The sequence below is a fragment of the Labrus bergylta genome, chromosome 8, assembly GCF_963930695.1.
Source record: "Labrus bergylta chromosome 8, fLabBer1.1, whole genome shotgun sequence".
Taxonomy (NCBI): domain Eukaryota; kingdom Metazoa; phylum Chordata; class Actinopteri; order Labriformes; family Labridae; genus Labrus; species Labrus bergylta.
In genome coordinates, this window is record NC_089202.1 from 32,598,029 (window position 1) to 32,616,897 (window position 18,869).

The window sequence follows — 18,869 nt, forward strand, 5'->3', positions numbered from 1 at the left end:
AGTGTCTGAATTTCGTTTTTTGGGTGTGATCATGGATGATAAGTTAACGTGGAAATCACATATAGCTCATGTTAAAAAAAAAAGTGTCCAAGAATATCTTTGTTTTAAACAAAGCAAAGTTTATCTTGGATTGTAAGGTATTGTGGATTTTGTATTGTTCACTTATTTTGCCTTATTTTAGTTATTGTGTTGAAGTGTGGGGTAACACTTACGTCACAAACATTAATCCGTTATTTATTTTACAGAAAAGAGCGGTAAGAATCATTCATAAAGTCCACTATAGAGAGCACACCAATGGGCTGCTTTTAAGATCAGGTTTATTGAAACTGAAAGATTTAGCTGAGTTACAGACACTTGTAGTTATGTTCAGAGCAAAGAGTAAAGTATTACCAGAAAGTTTACAAAAGATGTTTGTTTTTAGCTCAGAAGGTGAAGAGCATAGAAGAAAATTTCATTTTAAGCATCAGTTTGCGAGGACAGCTTTAAAACAGAAGTGTATTTCTGTCATTGGAATTAAATTGTGGAATTATTTAAATAATGATTTGAAGGGCTGTGTTCAGATATTTCAGTTTAAGAAAATGTACAAGAACAAAGTTATCAGACGGTATGAAAGTGGCAGTTAGTGTGTTCTGTGTGTTTTCCTTCTACTTTCTGAGGAAGTGAAGACTGAATTGTCAGATTTGTTTTATGTTGGCATGATATTCATTCATTGATTGTAATTGGACAGACCATCCAGACATTTATTGTTTGCTTTTTGAGTAAGGGGCAGGCAAAACAAGAATTATTCTTCTCCCTGCTCCTTTCCGTACATGGGATAAAGTGTGAATTTTTTTTTTTTTTCTCTTTCTCCTTTTCTGTTGTGTGTTTTGACATGTACGGAATAAATAAATAAATAAATAAATAATAAAATGTATGTTTTCCTAAAGTAATTATTTACATTATATTAACATTAATTTAGTTTTGAAAACTTTCCTATAATTAAAAACTCTTACAACTCAAAACAACATTTTGAATTACTTAAAACATTTGTTGAAACTGATTACATAATTTTTTTTAAGTTGCTTTAACATAATATCCTGAAATACACAAATTCTTAATGAACATTAAACACATTTTAACACAGTTCTTTAAATGCAGATCACTTTATTAAATGACTTAAACATCAGCCAAACATTATAGTGATTATAAAAAACCTTCCAGCAGCTTATAGTGGGCTTTGGCAAACAGCCTATGATCATTTATGATCAGAACATTTACATTATCACAGTGCAAGATTCAACGCAGTAACAAACGTTTGCAAATATTAAAATTATTGCCTCAGTATAAGCAGCATGTCAAAACATTCAAATGACATATATCTGAGTAAACATTGTATCTCCAGACCTGTCCTCATGACACAACACAGGAGCAAAATAAACAAATATCAAACTTCAACCAGAGAAAGTCCAATTTTGTATCAGAAAGACACAGCAACAACTATTGTAAAATAGTTCAGAAACACAGTAACTTTTAAGAATAGTTGACAACTTAATACACAGATATACTAAAGAAATGCCAACTTCAGCAAAATGACAAAAGGTTTACCCTATAGTTCTGTACATCAACACTAGAAAAACCCAGGCATTTCCAACAGAAACCCATTACAACTTTGAGTTCAACAGGCATTTTTTCAAAACACATCTTTTTGAAGTAAAAACCCCGAACTTAGGGCCCTAACTTCTTTACTGCTCTTTGCAATGCCAAAATTACACAAGTCCATGTGCGCAAACAGAAATTCTTCAGTGAAGTATTACATTTGTTGTGTGTGAGTGTGTGTGAGTGTGAGTGTGTGTGTGTGTGTGTGTGTGTGTGTGTGTGTGTGTGTGTGTGTGTGTGTGTGAGATCATTCAGTTGACAAAAGGTCGTTTTTAAGGCTCAATACTCTAGGCTTCAACTTGCCATCCTCAAGGCCCATCAAGACTTTTTGGATGAAGTCAAATGTATTGGCCAAGTCTTTCGGGTAACTTAGATGTAGCCCATAAATAAGTGCAAAAAGCATGACAAATGCATCAGAAAATGTTGGGAAATCGACAACTGTGTTACCCTCAAGCACAACGGCAACCTTCTCGGGGCAGAATACCGCAGCATCTGTTGAAGTGGCACTGATCAGGAGGAGCCCAACTGGTATGTTGTCGATTTGCAGTTCATCTGACAGGGCCTGCTAAAGACAAGGACAGAGAAATGTTACAAATCAACTGCCTAAGCTTCAGTGTTTCCCATAGAATGACAATGTACCAAAAGCTGTTTATGTTTCTTGATCAGCGGAAAAATATGGAAAGTACACTACCCTATTGCTATTCAGGGATTTCTTAATTCACCACTTTAAATGTAGTAATTATCCCCCTTTTTTGTTTTTTTGGCCTCAAAACAATCAAAGCTAAATGGTACTGAAAGACAATGACTCAACTGACAAGCTTTTTTAAACAATCACTATATTGCATTTATTCTCACTATAGATGTTGATATTGTTTAGCATACTATTCCAGCTCTGCAGGTTTTAAATGGAATTTTAAAAACTGCAGCATGAATTGAGGTTTGACCAGTAAATGCAAAGTTTAATTACTAATTCCTCACAGGTAAGATTAAGCCTACTGTAGATGTTGCAGGACAATTATTACTATATTAATCTTTTTCACTTTTTAATATCATGGCAATCATACACCAAAATGACAGCATCTGAATAAAACAGATGAAATATATAACATGTTCAACAGATTCATTACAAGTCTTAATAATATGCTGACTTACATCCCACAGCTTCAGAAATCCGGAGTCATCCTCATGCAGATATGTAGGGAGAGCACGGAGGACGGCAGCACGGAGGACATTGACGTCAACTTGTTCCTTAAGTATGAGAAAACACATCATCTTAATTTGAAATGCCAAACAGGGAAGGAACAGAATTTATCACAAGAAATAGCCCTATATGATGTATTTGAATACGATTAGGTAATGCCTACCAAACTGTCAAATGACAATATCAAAAGCAGAACACTTGATGACATTTATTGTTTCTATTGTTGGTCGTGTTTTTTCCAAACAGTCTTTCACGATAGAAGACTCTCAGCTATCAACGATGGCATCATCATTTGGCCCTAATGTAATCTGAAGATAGGGAGTTCCAACAGGGTTCTATTATTATCATGCATGAAGAAGGATAATCAACTCACCTGGCGGTCATAAGTGTTGAAGAGCTGATCCAGGACTTCAGACACCTTCCCTGTGCGCGCAGCTTTCTTCCTGAACAAACTCTGAAGACGAGGGACATGTCTGTCTAACTCAGAATAGAAGTGGTTCTTCAGGTTGATGTTTGTGATTCTGTGAAACGCTGCACAAATCTGTAAAATAAAAATGTGACATTGAAGTGCATTTGTATCTCAAAAGAAAAAGGAAAATGAAGTTGTAAAACATTACATTACAAAACGTGTTTAAACATTATGTACTGTCGCATTATAAATGTCAAAACTTTACATTTGTTAAATGCTTGTCAGACTAAGTGACTGATGTTGAGATCCCTACACTTCCCTATCACATACAAAGAAAAAAAAACTCACCTGTGACTCCATCTTTAGGGCAGGCCAGCGCACCAGGATCTCTCCAACAGGCAAGTCATCATTGATGACCTCTTTGCGTCGCAGGGAAAAGGTGGTCTGCATCAACTTTGCAATCAGAGGGAGGTTTTTGTCAGTCCTTATAACTTCATCTACAATCTGGAGTCTCTGTCGCTCAAGGCTTGAACCATCTTCTCCTTTTGGAAAGTTGGGGAGAAAATTCACTTCTGCCCTTTTTGGTCTCTTTATGTCAGTGTGGGGAGATTGTTTGTCAGGGTTGTTTCTGCTTCTCTTTCCAGAATTTACAGCTACCTCACTATATCCTGCCCGACTCAACTTAGTGTGGAAGTTACCCATCTTAAACTTCAGACTATTTTTCCAACCATACCATCCTGTCTGCGTTCCTGGTTCTTTAAGACAAGGATGGGTGGTGACAAGCGCTTCTGCAACCACTGAAATGTCTTTATCACTGGTATATGCTTTAAAGCTATGCATTTTGGATGCAAGGGTTTCAAGAATGTCATGCTTCTGTCCCCTTGATAACTTCAGGGTTTTCCCTGTTCTCTCATGATTCAAATTTCCCTCAACAAGTATGAGTTCTACTTCATAAGTAAAAGCTGGCACTGGACAAACATCCGGCCATCTCTGGGTCCTTTCTGGAGTCATTGCATGAGGCAATATTATTGTGTCATCAGATGCAATTGAACTGGCATCACTCTGAGATCTTACAAGTTTAAGTACTGCCTTCTGTGGAAGCTCTTCAATGTCTATAAGGGAACATAACTGCCCGTCAAAGTCTGGATCTTCATATGATAAGCAAAAATCAAAGTCTATCTTAAACTTTTCTTTTGTCATTTTTTCAAGCTCAGTCACAGATTCTGGACGTGAAGCCAAAGTCATCTTCCTGACAATGTCCATGGAAGTATGTATGTGAAGATTACCTATTAAAACAAAGAGAGGGGAGAGAACGGATTAACTAATAGCATTCAACAATGCATACACAATAGGTATTTGTGTGAAACAGTTATAGACAGATATTATTCACCTAAAAGCTGGGGTTTGAAAAAAATTACAGTTGTAGCAGGTAAGTCTTTCTAGGCTTGTAATGTTAGTAAACGTAACTGGCATATCAAATTTTAGTTTACCTGTCTTACTTTGCTACACACTGTTCCATGAGGCCATATGGTTCTTCACTTCTGACAACATTTTACACCTGGATTTCTCTGATCAAAATAAATCTTTTTTGTGTCAGTATTAAGTGTCCATCTATGTTGTATGCAGACAAACTTACTGTGTCATTTAGTTCTGACAGCTCGATGACAGAGCAGGTGTCTGAGGATGTCAGCTCAAATCACCTCAAATGCTCTCTGTACCAGCTCTCGTAGTTTCTGCAAAGAAAAGAAACAGAGTTATTCACAAGCAGTGTTTGGTCAGTCTCCAGCCTGGCCTGCAGAAACATACATACCATTAGCATACTCTGTGCCATCAATGGACACCTGTGTTGTACTGTATATGTTTTGGCTGTCTGTCTTTGTTCTTATAAAGTCTTTTGCCACTTGAGGCAGTGTGGCAACGTGGACAGAGGTGACACTCGAAGATTGTGTGTGGGGTTTGAAAAATAATGGTGCACTTCAGTGATACGCCATCATGTGCTGATGCCTAGTGGCAAGAGTTCTCAAGACAGTCTTGAAATTGTGTGTGTCCTGTATCACTCTTTTAAAAAAGCGATGTTTTCCCTCGAACCTCATTGTCCAAAGGTGAACAAGAGGCCCAAAGCGCCTTGTCATTTCTGGGTAGTGCTCAACATAATGATGCTTGGGTCTGAGCTTAAAGTCTGGAAACACTGCTTGAAGTCCCTGTCGATGATCACTGATTTTAGTCTGCATGTACTGTAAAGACTCCTCTGTGAAAGATGGAGACAACACCAGCTGCACTATTTCTTTGAGGTCCAACAATATGGCCCATGTTTCATCTCCTTCAGGGACTTTACTTCCTACCAGTAGTGGTAATAACCTAAGCAAAGTGGAATTTTCATGCCCGTTTGGCAGCAAAAGTCTTTGGAATTTGTTGCGGTTTATCAAGCCTATCAGTGTGCTGATCTGGAAATGTGTGAATTCTTGTGTTTAGATATTCAAGTGTGAAATACTTCAGGCAAATCATCTCACGGATGCACAAGGCCATCTCAACTGGCACGACACCCTCAAAGAGGTCGTGAAGAATATCAGGTGGAAAACCAGTGATGGGATGAAAATGCTGCAATGCCATGCTGAGAGCACACTGACCTTTAACACCTAAGTGATTTGCTTTGTCTTCTTCCACAACATTCTGCACATGAAGATCATGGGAGGCCCTTGTTCTCATGCTAAACTCCCCTTCAGAAACGTCAGTGCACTGTTTCTGGTCTGCAGTACAGCAACAAAATCAGGGACAGTTTCAGCTCCCCTGTTTCAGACAATAACTGATTTTCTTTGAAATATGTTCCATCTTCATGAGACATGTAAATTCCTGGTGGAGACGGTTTTGCCTCGTGAATTTTTTCAAGAAGATCAGTAGTTTTAAACATTGTTTGAATCATCTGAAGAATGGGAACATACACTGCTGTGTGTTCACTGGAATCAAAAGTGTATTGCACTGGCATTACCAAAGGATAGTTACTCCTCACAAATGTTTCCCTCCGCTTAGCAGTGGACAGTTCCGCACCTTCTGAAGTAGCATTGACAAAAACATTAGTTTTCATGATAGCCTCCTCTAGGTCATGAAGAAGGGCCCCACTGACAGACAGATCATGCTCTTGTAAACTACTGACAACAGCTTCTCTCACAACAGGTTTGGACAAAGTGAATATTTGTTCCAAATTTTCAATGATGTCCTGTGTAGCTGTCTCTGACACATGAAGAACACTGTTCATTTTCAAGAAGAAAGAAGCCAAATTATTTTTGAAGTGCCCTTCCAAGTCATCAGTGTCATCTCTGGATCCAGAGGGCTCACACTCAGGAGTATCCAGCTCAGGAGAGTGTGGTAAAGGGCTATCCCTATCAGATTCATCCTGACTCTGCATTGGTTGACTTTCAGTTTCTGTACAGACAATCTCATTCTTATAATTTGAAACATCACTGTCTGGATGAGTCCTACTTTTGTGGGCATTAAAGGAGGAGTAGACATTAGTGCGGTCTTGACAGTTTTTGAAAGGACAGTCCACCATTTCATGGTGTTTTAAATGTGCCCTTAAATGACTGAGGAGACTCTTATCATTAAATGGTTGCTTGAATCCACAAAGGACATGTGAATGACAAACATCCCACCTCGTTTTCACTGGGTACAACTCTATTATTATGCAACCTTGTTAAATTAATTTTGAATGCATTTATTGACTGAAATGTGCAGATACAGTCATCAAAGAGACAAGGCAATGGGTTGATTGAGGATAAATTGCTGTGATGCAAACGACAGTGTTCAAGCAACTGTGCCCTTTTGTCACACACAGCAGGACAAAGTTTGCATTGCCAAGCCATTGTAAAACTAAACGGTGTCGAATCAGCAAGTTTGACATACAAAGCATAGAATGATGAAACAGTGAACAGGTTTTAGATAAACTTCCCTTATCTGCATCACATCGGATTTCTCTTTACAGTGATTGTGCACAAGAAATGTCTATTAAAAGTCTGTGCTTTGAATATACATACCTGATTGAAGACTCCGGATATCACCAAGTTGCTTGTATTTAAGCCTTAAGACAAAGAAAATAGAAAAATGAGCTAAACTGTACATTTTAGCAGAAATGTTTCTTTACAGTTAATTTACAGTTGAGGAGCAACAGAAACACCGCGCACAATGCGGTTATTTTCCACACCAGGCTTTATTTTTGATAGTTTACCTACCTATCAAAAATGTCTAACAAATGATAGCACTAAATAAACTACTACAAGACCTCTTTTAAAAACGTTAACGGTTGTCTGTACAGAAACATGCATGTGGAGGTCGAGAAACAAAAGCAGTCCAGTAACATTTCCAGACAAATTTTAAAGCAAGACTTAGTTTATACTTGAAAAGTTAAAGAAAGTTAAAGAAAGAAGTTAAGCCAGTTATATTTTTTCAAATGTTTTCACATTAAATAGTGCAAACTGCATTAATTAAATAGGCTAACTTCGCCACAAAAGTACAACAGAAAACACGTATTCACTCTTCATACTAAATGCATGAAATAGCTGCGGACATGAGAACTATTTCATTAAATGAAGAAACGATATCAAAATGTGATAAAATAAGTTATTACTCACCAGATTAGCTCAAAGATAGCACCAATGCTACGGCAGTCAGCGCATTCAGCAGAGTAGAGACAGAAAACTCCTGCATGTCCGAACAAAAGTCCCTTCAAAAGTCTGCGATTTGCTCCACAAATAACAATATCTATTGTCTGTGTCCAAATTGTTCTCAACTTGTAAAGTTCACTCCGCTTAGCTGGCTCATTCTTAGCGACTCGATGCGAGAGCAAACATGGCGGTGAGAGCACGTACGCACGTGACCGTGACGTCATGCAGAGCAGATCAAACAATTTGAGAACAATTATGAAAAATAATCAAATTGGTTGAGCTCTGTTTACTTCAAACTAAAAACGCGTTCTAATAACTTAGAAAAATAGAGTTGAAATAACTATTTTGAATTTCCGAGTTCACACAACCCAATTTTTTTAACATGCTTTTACTGTTCGGTCTTACAGTGTAGTCCTGTTCCTTAATTGATTGTGGTAGGAAGGAAAAGGGTTGTTTTTTTGAAACAACGATTAACTTCAATTCATTTGTAGTTTGACTTTTATCCCCCAGTTACGGCTGCAACCTTCCTGGTGTTACAGTCTGAGTGAGTGTCACGCCAGCTGCACACAAGTTGATGATTTTTCAGTGAAATTCATTGTCCTGGTCTGGTCTCCTTCTTGTCCTGGTCTTGTCTCCTTCTTGTCCTGGTCTTGTCTCCTTCTTGTCCTGGTCTTGTCTCCTTCTTGTCCTGGTCTTGTCTCCTTCTTGTCCTGCCTTGGTCTTGATCTTATCTTGGTCTCTGAGCACTCTGGTCTCAGCTAGTCATGCTGGCTATCATGGGTTTTGTTCATTATTACCGACTATTGTAGAGAGAATAAAGCACAAAACAAGTTTACTGTCATTTGGGAATTTATATAAATATTTATATAAATGATGAAAAATGATATCGTTTGAAGTTCTGTGATCACTGATGACGCTCATCAAACATATTGAGGAGCTCAGTCTGAGTTTAAAAACAGTGTTTATGTCTCATCATGATGTGTTTTTACTCGTCCTTTGTAAAGTTATCATGGAGAAACTACATTTCTTAATGTAGTCACTGGCTCCATTATGATGAAGTATCTTAAGACAGTTTGTGATAAAAGAAAAGAAAAGTCGTTTTAACAACTTTGAAAAAAAGACAAAAAGACAAAAAGTGTATTTCTCATTGATTTAATGAACAGATTATCAGGAAACAATACACACACATATGAAGCAACAAGCTAATATTTATTCTTTAGAAACATGAAATAAAGAGAGAGAGAAAGGTGCACAGTGAGAGCAGTATCACAGTAAAACCAGCAGCAGAGTCCCAGTGAGTCATTACTGGGAACACTGGTCTCTACTCAGACTCTCTGAGACTGGAGCCTGGGCGCCCTGGGTGGCCTCACAGGTCACAGAGCCCACCTTCCTCCACTGCTCTGCAGAGAGCCTCAGGGTGCTGCTCCAGCTGTAGAGAGCGTCCTTCTCCAGCACCGCAGGGCTCCTGCTCTCCTCCCAGCTGCTGCTGCTGCTGCCGTCCACCTTCCAGGCCAGACTCCAGCCTGAGGGGAAGCCCTTGTTGGCCAGGCACATGAGCGTGGCCTTCCCCTGCTCCAGCTCCTCATTGGAGGGGGGCAGCACCGTCAGGGTGGGACGCACATCACCTATAGGAGACACCAATCAGATTAGAGGACAGGGAGCACACAGCTGTCAATCAAACACCACACCCTATAGGACACCTTTAATGTCTGAGAGTTGATTTTCCTTTTTTAGGAGTTTCTGTCAGATGTTTCTTTCTGCTCCACCGGTCACTCACTCACACATTGTTTCACTTCCCTTTAAGAAGCCTCTCATGCACATCAGCACACAGAGAGAGAATCACACAGAACGACCTGAAATATATTTAAACTACATCTGAATCCAATTTCAAACATTACAAACATTCCCCATCAAAATAATCCAAAAACTTTGCAACACATTTTTAAAACAGTTTGTAGGTAAAACAAACTAAAACAGAATCAACTGAACACAATCAAATGTTCTTCAAATGAATTCTAATCAGAAAAATAAGGTATCAGAAAAATACCTTAAAGAGTTGTCAGAAAATGAATCTGAGGAAAACATTTAAAACACCTCTCTTTGTTAAACATCAACTTGTTTATGTTTCAGTGTGACAGAAATCAAACTGTCCTGAGTGAACCATCACGGTAAAGCAGGACCGATAAAAACATGATAAGAGTTCATTAGAGTTAGAGTTTAACGATGACAAATAAACAGAGAGACAGCTGCTGACCACAAACACATGAAGATATATATTAGACATACATATAAATAACATCTGAATGAATCTACTTTGTAGTTTTGTCAGTGTTTGAATTGTAGTAGCACTGATTTGATATCTCTCTATGCTGATGATATCATGCTTTATTTAACAGATTTAAAATATTTCTTTGAGCTAAAACACATTCATTTAGATGTTTTCCTCTCTTTTCTTTTGATAAACACAAACCACTAGACAATTTAAAGTCCTGGTCATTAACATTTTCTGTAAAGAAAGCTGATTTGATGATTTTCATTCAGTTGTTTCAGTCATTAAGGCGTCCATATCGATTGTTAGAAAAACCTCATGAATAGAACATAATTTAGCAGCTGTCTTTGAGGTTGTCAAAGTGTGATTTATGTGGATCAAATATAAAAATCTGTATTTTAACATTAGGTTTAATATTCATACAGAAACTTACTTCCAACATCCAGTCTGGTTCCTCCACCAAAAGTCCACCACAGTGGTACAAAGTCATTGAGCGGCCGTACAAAAACCTTTCACTGTAGAGACACACGGCTCTCTGACTCTGACACAAACACAGACACCTCAATGAGTCTCTGCCTGCAAGACCTCTGAGACCAAATGAAATCAGAATCTAAAAAGATTATAACAGATTAAAGAATGTCTTTCTTTGAGATATTTAAATCTTTGAATTATTTTTAAATCATTTTCTCAAGAATATTATTAATTACAACTCCTGATTTATATCAGGATAAATGTTTCTAGAAGCATGAACATGAAATCATATTAAAGTTGTTTTGAAAGTTTTCTAATGAATTGTATAATTAATTGATTGATTGATAAACAGAGTAATGAGAGTGATCCCTGTTGGAGTCAGTCAGAACATTTCCATAGAGAGCCACTTTGCATCAGCAGCACCATGCTCCAGTGCTCTGGGAGACTTTATAGTCCTGACAGTTGAACACTGGATGACTGACAGCTGTCCTTCATCACAACAGAAATCCTCGTCCTCATCATCAAAAACATGACTTTGATGTGCGTCCTCATCTGGACTCTCCTCCTCTGCTGCTGCTTCACAGGTAAAGTCCAGAGAATCAAACTCCTCTCCTCTATGAACATCCGTCCCTCTGAAATGAAGCCCACTAAACCCTGATGCTGCTTTCTGTTTTTGTCTCTGTATCCTCAGAGTCCAGAGGACAGGTCACAGTGACTCAGCCTGCAGCAGTGAGCTCTGCTCTGGGAGCCTCCGTCTCCATCTCATGTAGGACCAGTCAGGATGTTTATGTCTATAGCACCTACCACTACTTAGCCTGGTACCAACAGAAAGATGGAGGAACTCCTAAACTGCTTATATACGTTGCTAGCACTCGAGTATCAGGGATTCCAGATCGTTTTTCAGGCAGTGGATCAAACTCTGCCTTCACTCTGACCATCAGTGGAGTCCAGACTGAAGATGCAGCAGTTTACTACTGTCAGAGTTATCATGAAATCAGCAGTCAGGCTGTGTTCACACAGTGAAAAAGCGTCGTACAAAAACCTCCCTCAGTCAGACTGAACAGAAACTGAACTGACTGCTGCAGCTGGAAGTTTCTGCAGAGACTGACACACTTCACTGAGGACACACACACACACACACACACACACACACACACACACACACACACACACACACACACACACACACACACACACACACACACACACACACTCACACACCATGTAACTTTCACTGAGGGAGAATTAAAATCGGCTCCTGTTAGATGCCATCCTGATCTGTAACACGTCCTCCTCATCCTCTTCTCCTTCAGACCCTAATCTGATCAATAATCAAATCAGACGTTCTGCTTTCACTCCTCTTTTATTGAACAGACTGTTTCATCAACACCTGCAGTTCACAGAAGAACACCACTTCCATCAAAGACCAGAATAAACACACCATCTTTTAAATATCAAACATTTTCAGCCCACTTCTCCCCCCTCTTTACTCACCATGATGGTGACGTATCATTGCCGTCTTGGTTACGACACATTAGTTGCACATTACTGCCACCTTGTGGTTGTGGACTGTTGCTTGAGAAGTATTAATGCACTTATTCAAATAGGATGAAAGGGGAGAAATATGTGGAATGATAAACAGAATCAAGATGAAATCAAACTCTCTCTATGTGATCTGTTCATGATAGATATTAAAACAGTTATGTCACACATCTTTTCATAGTGTCGGCACATTCTTCCAACTTATACTGAACTATTTTTTGACAAGGTTACCAATTATCCATGGCGTTAAAAACAGTGGAGAGCAATAGACAAGTCATCCCACAAGTAAGTAGAATTATTTAAAGGTAGAATATTCTGTATAATCCACTTCACCACATGTTGCTCTAACTCTAACATGTGTCTCTAGTTCGTCTACAAACCCCCCAATGATGAGAAAAGTCCATCCTCTCCGTCTTCTGCCTGCTCCACTTTTCAGAAAATGTGTGCTCAAACAAGCCGTTTGGAGATTTTCCCTTCATGACATCACAAAGGGCAGTAGCCCCTCCCCCAGGTGGGTGACACTCCCACAGCTAGGTGTTTGTTCTGCCCTCTGAGTCTGCCTTCTCACCGTAAACAATAGGACATGGAGCGAGAAAGCACCGAGTACACCCGAGCCTTTCCAGAAAGGGGGCGTTGTCAGACACAGCTCATTTACATATTTAAAGGTACAGACACAGAAACAGCCTGTTCTGAGCAGGGCTGAAATAGAGGGGTTTATAGACATGATCAAATACAGGATCAGAGTGGATTTAGAACAAGAAACTTCACACACATGTTTTGGTGAGTTCTGGGAATTATTTAGACTGAAGAAGAGGAGGAGGATATGTGAACTTAAAAGAGGATGTTGGCTTTTGGGGGAGCATAAAGTAAGACTTGAAACAGGTACCAATATTGTTTGACTTTTTTTTGGCAGGTGGGCTTTCTGTGCCTTTATTGTAGAGATAGGAAAGTGGATAAAGTCGGAAATCAGGGACACAATATGATGGAAAGGAGCCACATGTTGGCTTCGAACCTGGGCCGTACATGGGGCGAGCGCACTAACCACTACGCCAGCTGTGCCCAATTTTGTTTGATTTTTACTGATAACTTATCCAAGTAAAAAATTGTGTTTTCATGACAACCAAACTAGGACTTCAGGTTCCGGTTCAGGAGACTGTATCTGTGGGCAGATTTGTTTTGCAGCCAGCAAAGCGACGTCCATCATGACAGACAATATGAAACAGATGTAACAAGAAACAACACAATGAAGAGAAGGACAACAATTTAAATTGTATTTATTGAATTAGGACATTGCACATGAATCAGCAAATCCCATCAAAGTCAATATGCCAGAATTAGCACAAAAGCTACATTTCATCTGTAGTCCCTGAAGGCAGGTACGAACAAAAAACACAAAATACATTTACAATTACAGGACAGCAAACAAAAGAACTCACAGACAATTTTACAAACAAAAATGGACATGATTGTCAGATAAGAAATAACAGACCAACATGATAAAAAAGCCTATAAAATATATTAATAAAGAACATAAAAATAATAAAAGTACTTAAGGTTTCACCAATCAGGGCTGATAAGAGAAATAAATATCAGCCAATAAGATCAATAAAAAATTAAACATTTGAATTAAGCAACACTCGTATGATGAAGATCAACTTCATGAACTTTTTAAGACCAACATGATTCAGCTTGGAGCCTCCAGCAGGGTCATCAAAGGTCACAAGCTGAAACGTGTCATATTAACTTAATAAGATAAGACAAGATAAGATAGATAAGATGAACTGTATTTTCCCAGTGGGAAATTTGCCTTGGACTTCATCAAATTGATCTTCGTACTACAAGTGCTGCTGGAGCCTTTTACCCTCTCCAAGCCTTTCAGCTGAACTGTAGGTATGATTCTCTGCCAATCACAGACACACACAGAGGCAGACTGACAGACAGACTATAAGAAATCTGTTTTTAAAGGGATCAGCAGAATGGACGGGGATGAGCACATTCTGACATAAAGCAGCTAAGTGAGAAGACAGCTGGTTTCCCATCAGTTTAAAATGTCGACATCATTAAATTGTACAGACCTAATCTGTGTAAGCGGACTTCAGGTTTTAAAACAGCTTCCAGCAGTCTGTGTTGTCTCTCATTTTCCTCTTTTGATCGACAGATTTCCTCCTCATATTCTGCTATGGTTCTTTGAAACCGATCAAATATCTCTTCAGCAGCAGCAGTCAGTCTCTGGTTGATGAAAGATCTCAGTGTTTTAGCTTTAGACATTTTCACACACGGACAGAAGCTTTTTATTCACACACATCATTTAAAACCGGTATCTGATTTGAGCTTTCTTCCAGCTTGTTCCAGCTTGCAAGCTAAGCTAACTTCATTAGCTTGGAGTTTCAGGTTTCCGATCTACACCCCCTACAGATAGGTGGCGGTAATGCACCAATACGTTGTTAGCCAACCGCCAGAAAACAACAACAAATAGAAGAAGAGCAAGACTCGATCCAGGGCTCTTCATAGCAGTGTCATCTGTTTTAGTGTTTAAATTAAATCCTGCTGACTTTCAAAGAAGCTTATGTCTATAAACGTGAGTGTGTCCGGTAGTTTGTCCTTCGGAGGGCAGTAATATACCCACAAGAAGAAGAAGAAGACGCGTATGGAGTTAGCTTAGCATGCTAGCTGGGACACAAACGTGATTAAAGCGACAAAGCTAACGCCAGATAGGCTACTATTTTTTTTCGCTGTGTGTGTTTAGAAAAAGCTTCTCTGCTCGTGTGTGAAAATGTCTAAAGTCCAAACACTGAGATCTTTCATCAACCAGAGACTGACTGCTGCTGCTGAAGAGAGATTTGATCTGTTTGAAAGAACCATAGCAGAATATGAGGAGCAATTTCGTCGATCAAAAGAGGAAAACGAGAGACAACCCAGACTGCTGGAAGCTGTTTCCAACCCTGAAGTCCGCTTACACAAATATGGTTCCTGTAGTTTATTGTTAGTGTTGATTTAAAACGATGAGAAGCAAGCTACATTCTCACATAACTGTTAGATATGTTGTGATGTGTTGATTTTCTTTGGACACAGATCGGGAGTTTCAGAGGTTAAATCCAACTAAATTCCCCAGAATTAAATTATAGCAGTCCCTTTGAATTCATATCGCCATGGAAACCTTTCATTCTCACTCACAGTTGTCTGAGATGAGCTAATAAGTGGATTTTGACACTCACACGGTCTGTCTCTCTCTCTTCCTTCCACATACACATAAAGTGAGACGTCAGTGTCTTCATTTTACATTAAACACTTCTTAACACCATCGTCATTACCATCATCATCATCAACAATATCTAAACCATCATCATCAGGTCGTAGGTACTTATAAAGAGCTGGGTCTTTAGCTTTTTCTTACAGGTGCAGAGGGACTCTGCAGATCACATGGAGTTTGGAAGTTTATTCCACCACCGGGGGGCGACAGAGGAGAAGAGTCTAGTCAGAGACTTAGGACCCTGTTGTGAAGGTTGGATCAGACACCTTTCATTGGCAGAGCGTAGTGGGGGGGAGGGAGTGTAGACCTGGATCAGAGAGTTAAAGTAAGGAGGAGACGTTTCTGTGTCTGTTTTGTAAGCGAGCAGCAGAGTTTTAAATTTGATGTGAGCAGTAACTGGGAGCCAGTGTGAGGAGATGAACAGAGGAGTGACATGTGCTCTTTTAGGAAGGTTGAAGACCAGTCGTGCTGCTGCATTTTGTATCATCTGCAGAGGTTTGATAGTGACTGTAGGAAGACCTGCCAGTAGAGACATCACAAGAGCCTGTACCAGGAGCTGTGTAGTTCTGACAGGTAAGGTCTGATCTTCCTGATGTTGTTCAGGGCAAATCGACTCCATTTGTTGGTCTTAAGAGCTTTAAGCTCATATTATGCAACATTTAGGGTTGTTCTAAGACTTCTGTCTGTCCTGCTGTTTCCCTCCCTCTCATTGGGCCTCATTCACTAATATGTGCGTAGAAATGTTCTCACTCTGTGCATTAAATAAGTGCATACGCAAAATCACCGTCAGATTCATGACACGTGCGTAGCAGCATATTCTGTTCTCACCACCAGGCGTATGTTAGTGAATCAGAATCATTCTGAATCAACAGGCGCGTGCCCGCAACCTGCAATCAGCATACTGCCACGCCCCCATCTCTCCATATAAGGACATCCGATTGGTGTATCAGGACGAGAGCGGAGAGGCGGAGACACGGAGAAGTTTTTAGGAGATGGCCCCAAAAGGTGAAAAAGATGGTTGTGTCTGGGGGTTTAGATGATGTTACAGTGAATTACAGAGTGTCAGCAGTACGTGTATTGGCAGACAGAATCAGCTGATCAGTCATTCATCACACTCTTCAAACGTTCTGATGGTCTGATGCTCTCTCGTCTGAAGGCACCAGCTGCTATTTGTTTCAGTAAGGCTGATCTTTACACTTTCTTAGACGTAAATTATAATCATGTATGTTCCCTGCATGCTCTTAAATATTCTCAGATTAATCAGCTGGTTTTGGTAACAGATGTGATCTTTCGTGGCACTATTGGTGGGAGAGATCGATAATTAGATTGAAGATTTTAGATTAAAGGATGAAAAGGCACACATTTAATTATTCATTAATACTACATTTAGTCAATGCTTCAGTTAATTCATGTTTTCAATATTTTTTTAAATATATATATTATATTATATTTTTTTACTGAATGTATTTTTAATGTCTTGCATTTAGACTAGTTGAAAGATTTATGTTAACATTTTCTGAGAAAGCTGGTCAATCATTTGTGCGTACGCATGGTCTGAGGAGGTTCTGTGTTTGTTCGCAGAGTAAGAACAAATTCAAGTAAGAATATATTGATGAATCCCAGATTTGTACTTCAAACGTTCGTACGCACAGTTTAAGCACATATTTGTGCGTACACACTGTTAGTGAATGAGGCCCATTGTGTGTCTCTTGTGTGTCTATGGATTTCTGTCCGTCTTATTTTGAACAACTCTTTGACTTTAAACCCAGACTGTCCTCTGCAAGCACAACTACCTCTCTACATGGGGAGCGGAGCAGCTAGACCACCGATGCTCCAACACTTAGTTTTTAATCCCAGCTAATGTTCCCTTGGTAAACAACATAACAGAAAAATGAACACAAACTATGGTAAATGCATAACTATATCACATAATGTGAAAAGTTTAAAATCCTGTCTTCATGTTTTCCAGCACTGCACCACGATTCACTTTTTTAAACTCAAGAATTCTTCTATCACTGCTTCAAAATATTGATGCAGAAAATAGTTTTCTAAAACTGTCTTTAAAGTCCCTGTAAACCAAAAAGTCCAAAAAAGTTTTTTAGTGTTTTATACAGAAGAAGAATGTATTATGAACCTCCAGGCCAAATTTCAGCAACGAAAAAGACCTATAAATTTATAAAATGAAGCTTCAAAATCATGAAAAATGTAGCTGTTCTCTCTCCTCTGGGATGATGTGGGCGTGTCCATGGAATGCGCCGAAGCCACGCCCACTCGCGGAGAGACGTTCCCTTCTCAACTGTCAAAAATGTAAAAGACCTGACAATGGAGGCCTCAGCTCCTCTATCAGACCTGTCTGTCACAGAATGGTATTTTTGTTTCTCCTTCATCTTGGTTTAGTCTAGTAATGTGTAATGGAAGCCTGTTTCTCAATAGCATAGCTAGCCAAATGAGATGAGATGAGATGAGATGAGATTCAACTTTATTGTCATTACACATATACAGGTATAGAGTAACGAAATGAGGTTTGGCATCTCACCAGAAGTGCAAATAAGCAGAAAGTGCAATAGTCTGTGCTATGTACAGTAATTACAAAATTTACAGATGTTGACAAAAAAAGTGAATTATTAGGTATATCTGGCTGGATTAATGGGATGCTATAAATATAAATAAATGCTATAAATATAAGTGTATTCTTAGGATTATAATATACAGATTAAGGTGCAGTGAGCATGCTATACTAATAATATACAGATTAAGGTGCAGTGAGCATGCTATACTAATAATATACAGATTAAGGTGCAGTGAGCATGCTATACTAATAATATACAGATTAAGATGCAGTGAGCATGCTATACTAATAATATACAGATTAAGGTGCAGTGAGCATGCTATACTAATAATATACAGATTAAGATGCAGTGAGCATGCTATACTAATAATATACAGATTAAGATGCAGTGAGCATGCTATACTAATAATATACAGATTAAGGTGCAGTGAGCATGCTATACTAATAATATACAGATTAAGATGCAGTGAGCATGCTATACTAATAATATACAGATTAAGATGCAGTGAGCATGCTATACTAATAATATACAGATTAAGGTGCAGTGAGCATGCTATACTAATAATATACAGATTAAGATGCAGTGAGCATGCTATACAAGTTTACAGATAATATAAAGAATATGGACATAATATGAACATACTATAATACAATAATACAGATGGATGAGAGATGTGTGTGTGTGACCAGGAGGAGTGGTGGGGGGATGATGGGTGTGAGGTGATATGCAGGGGAAAGGGAGGTCAGCAGGGGGCGGAGAGAGAGAGAGGGAGAGAGAGAGAGAGACAGAGTTCAGAGTTCGGGGGGCAGAGTTCAGTAGAGAGACAGCTCTGGGGAAAAACCATAGACTGTAAATATTACTGGACGA

General features: G+C 39.0%; 1 protein-coding gene and 1 gene segment (V, D, J or C); both read right to left on the reverse strand.

The window, feature by feature from the left end:
- Positions 1-1,829: 1,829 nt before the first annotated feature.
- LOC110005075 (uncharacterized) lies at positions 1,830-8,500 on the reverse strand. 4 transcript variants are annotated; one of them, XM_065958304.1, is made up of 7 exons: positions 7,868-8,500; positions 7,274-7,317; positions 4,882-4,978; positions 3,594-4,531; positions 3,210-3,377; positions 2,788-2,883; positions 1,830-2,197 (listed from the first exon to the last, which is right to left on the reverse strand). In XM_065958304.1, the coding sequence occupies exons 4-7, from the start codon at positions 4,506-4,508 to the stop codon at positions 1,883-1,885; spliced, it is 1,494 nt and encodes a 497-aa protein (XP_065814376.1). In that variant the 5' UTR covers positions 4,509-4,531; positions 4,882-4,978; positions 7,274-7,317; positions 7,868-8,500; the 3' UTR covers positions 1,830-1,882. The 4 variants fall into 4 exon arrangements, with proteins under 4 accessions (XP_065814376.1, XP_065814373.1, XP_065814374.1 ...); XM_065958301.1 differs by having other exon boundaries at positions 1,830-2,200; XM_065958302.1 differs by having other exon boundaries at positions 1,830-2,200; positions 7,274-8,500.
- Positions 8,501-9,036: 536 nt separating this feature from the next.
- On the reverse strand, positions 9,037-12,137 carry LOC136179801 (Ig kappa-b4 chain C region-like). The segment is given in 3 exon segments: positions 9,037-9,525; positions 10,603-10,678; positions 12,114-12,137. Coding segments are annotated over 3 exon segments (423 nt in total).
- Positions 12,138-18,869: the final 6,732 nt, after the last annotated feature.

Bases quoted from the DNA above. Each gene is read 5' to 3' on its own strand.
- LOC110005075 (XM_065958301.1), bottom strand. From the start codon at position 4,508: ATGGACATTGTCAGGAAGATGACTTTGGCTTCACGTCCAGAATCTGTG. The intron at 3,378-3,593 runs GTGAGTTTTTTT...TTTATTTTACAG, and splicing joins CCCTAAAGATGGAGTCACAG to ATTTGTGCAGCGTTTCACAG. The intron at 2,884-3,209 runs GTGAGTTGATTA...CTCATACTTAAG, and splicing joins TCAACACTTATGACCGCCAG to GAACAAGTTGACGTCAATGT.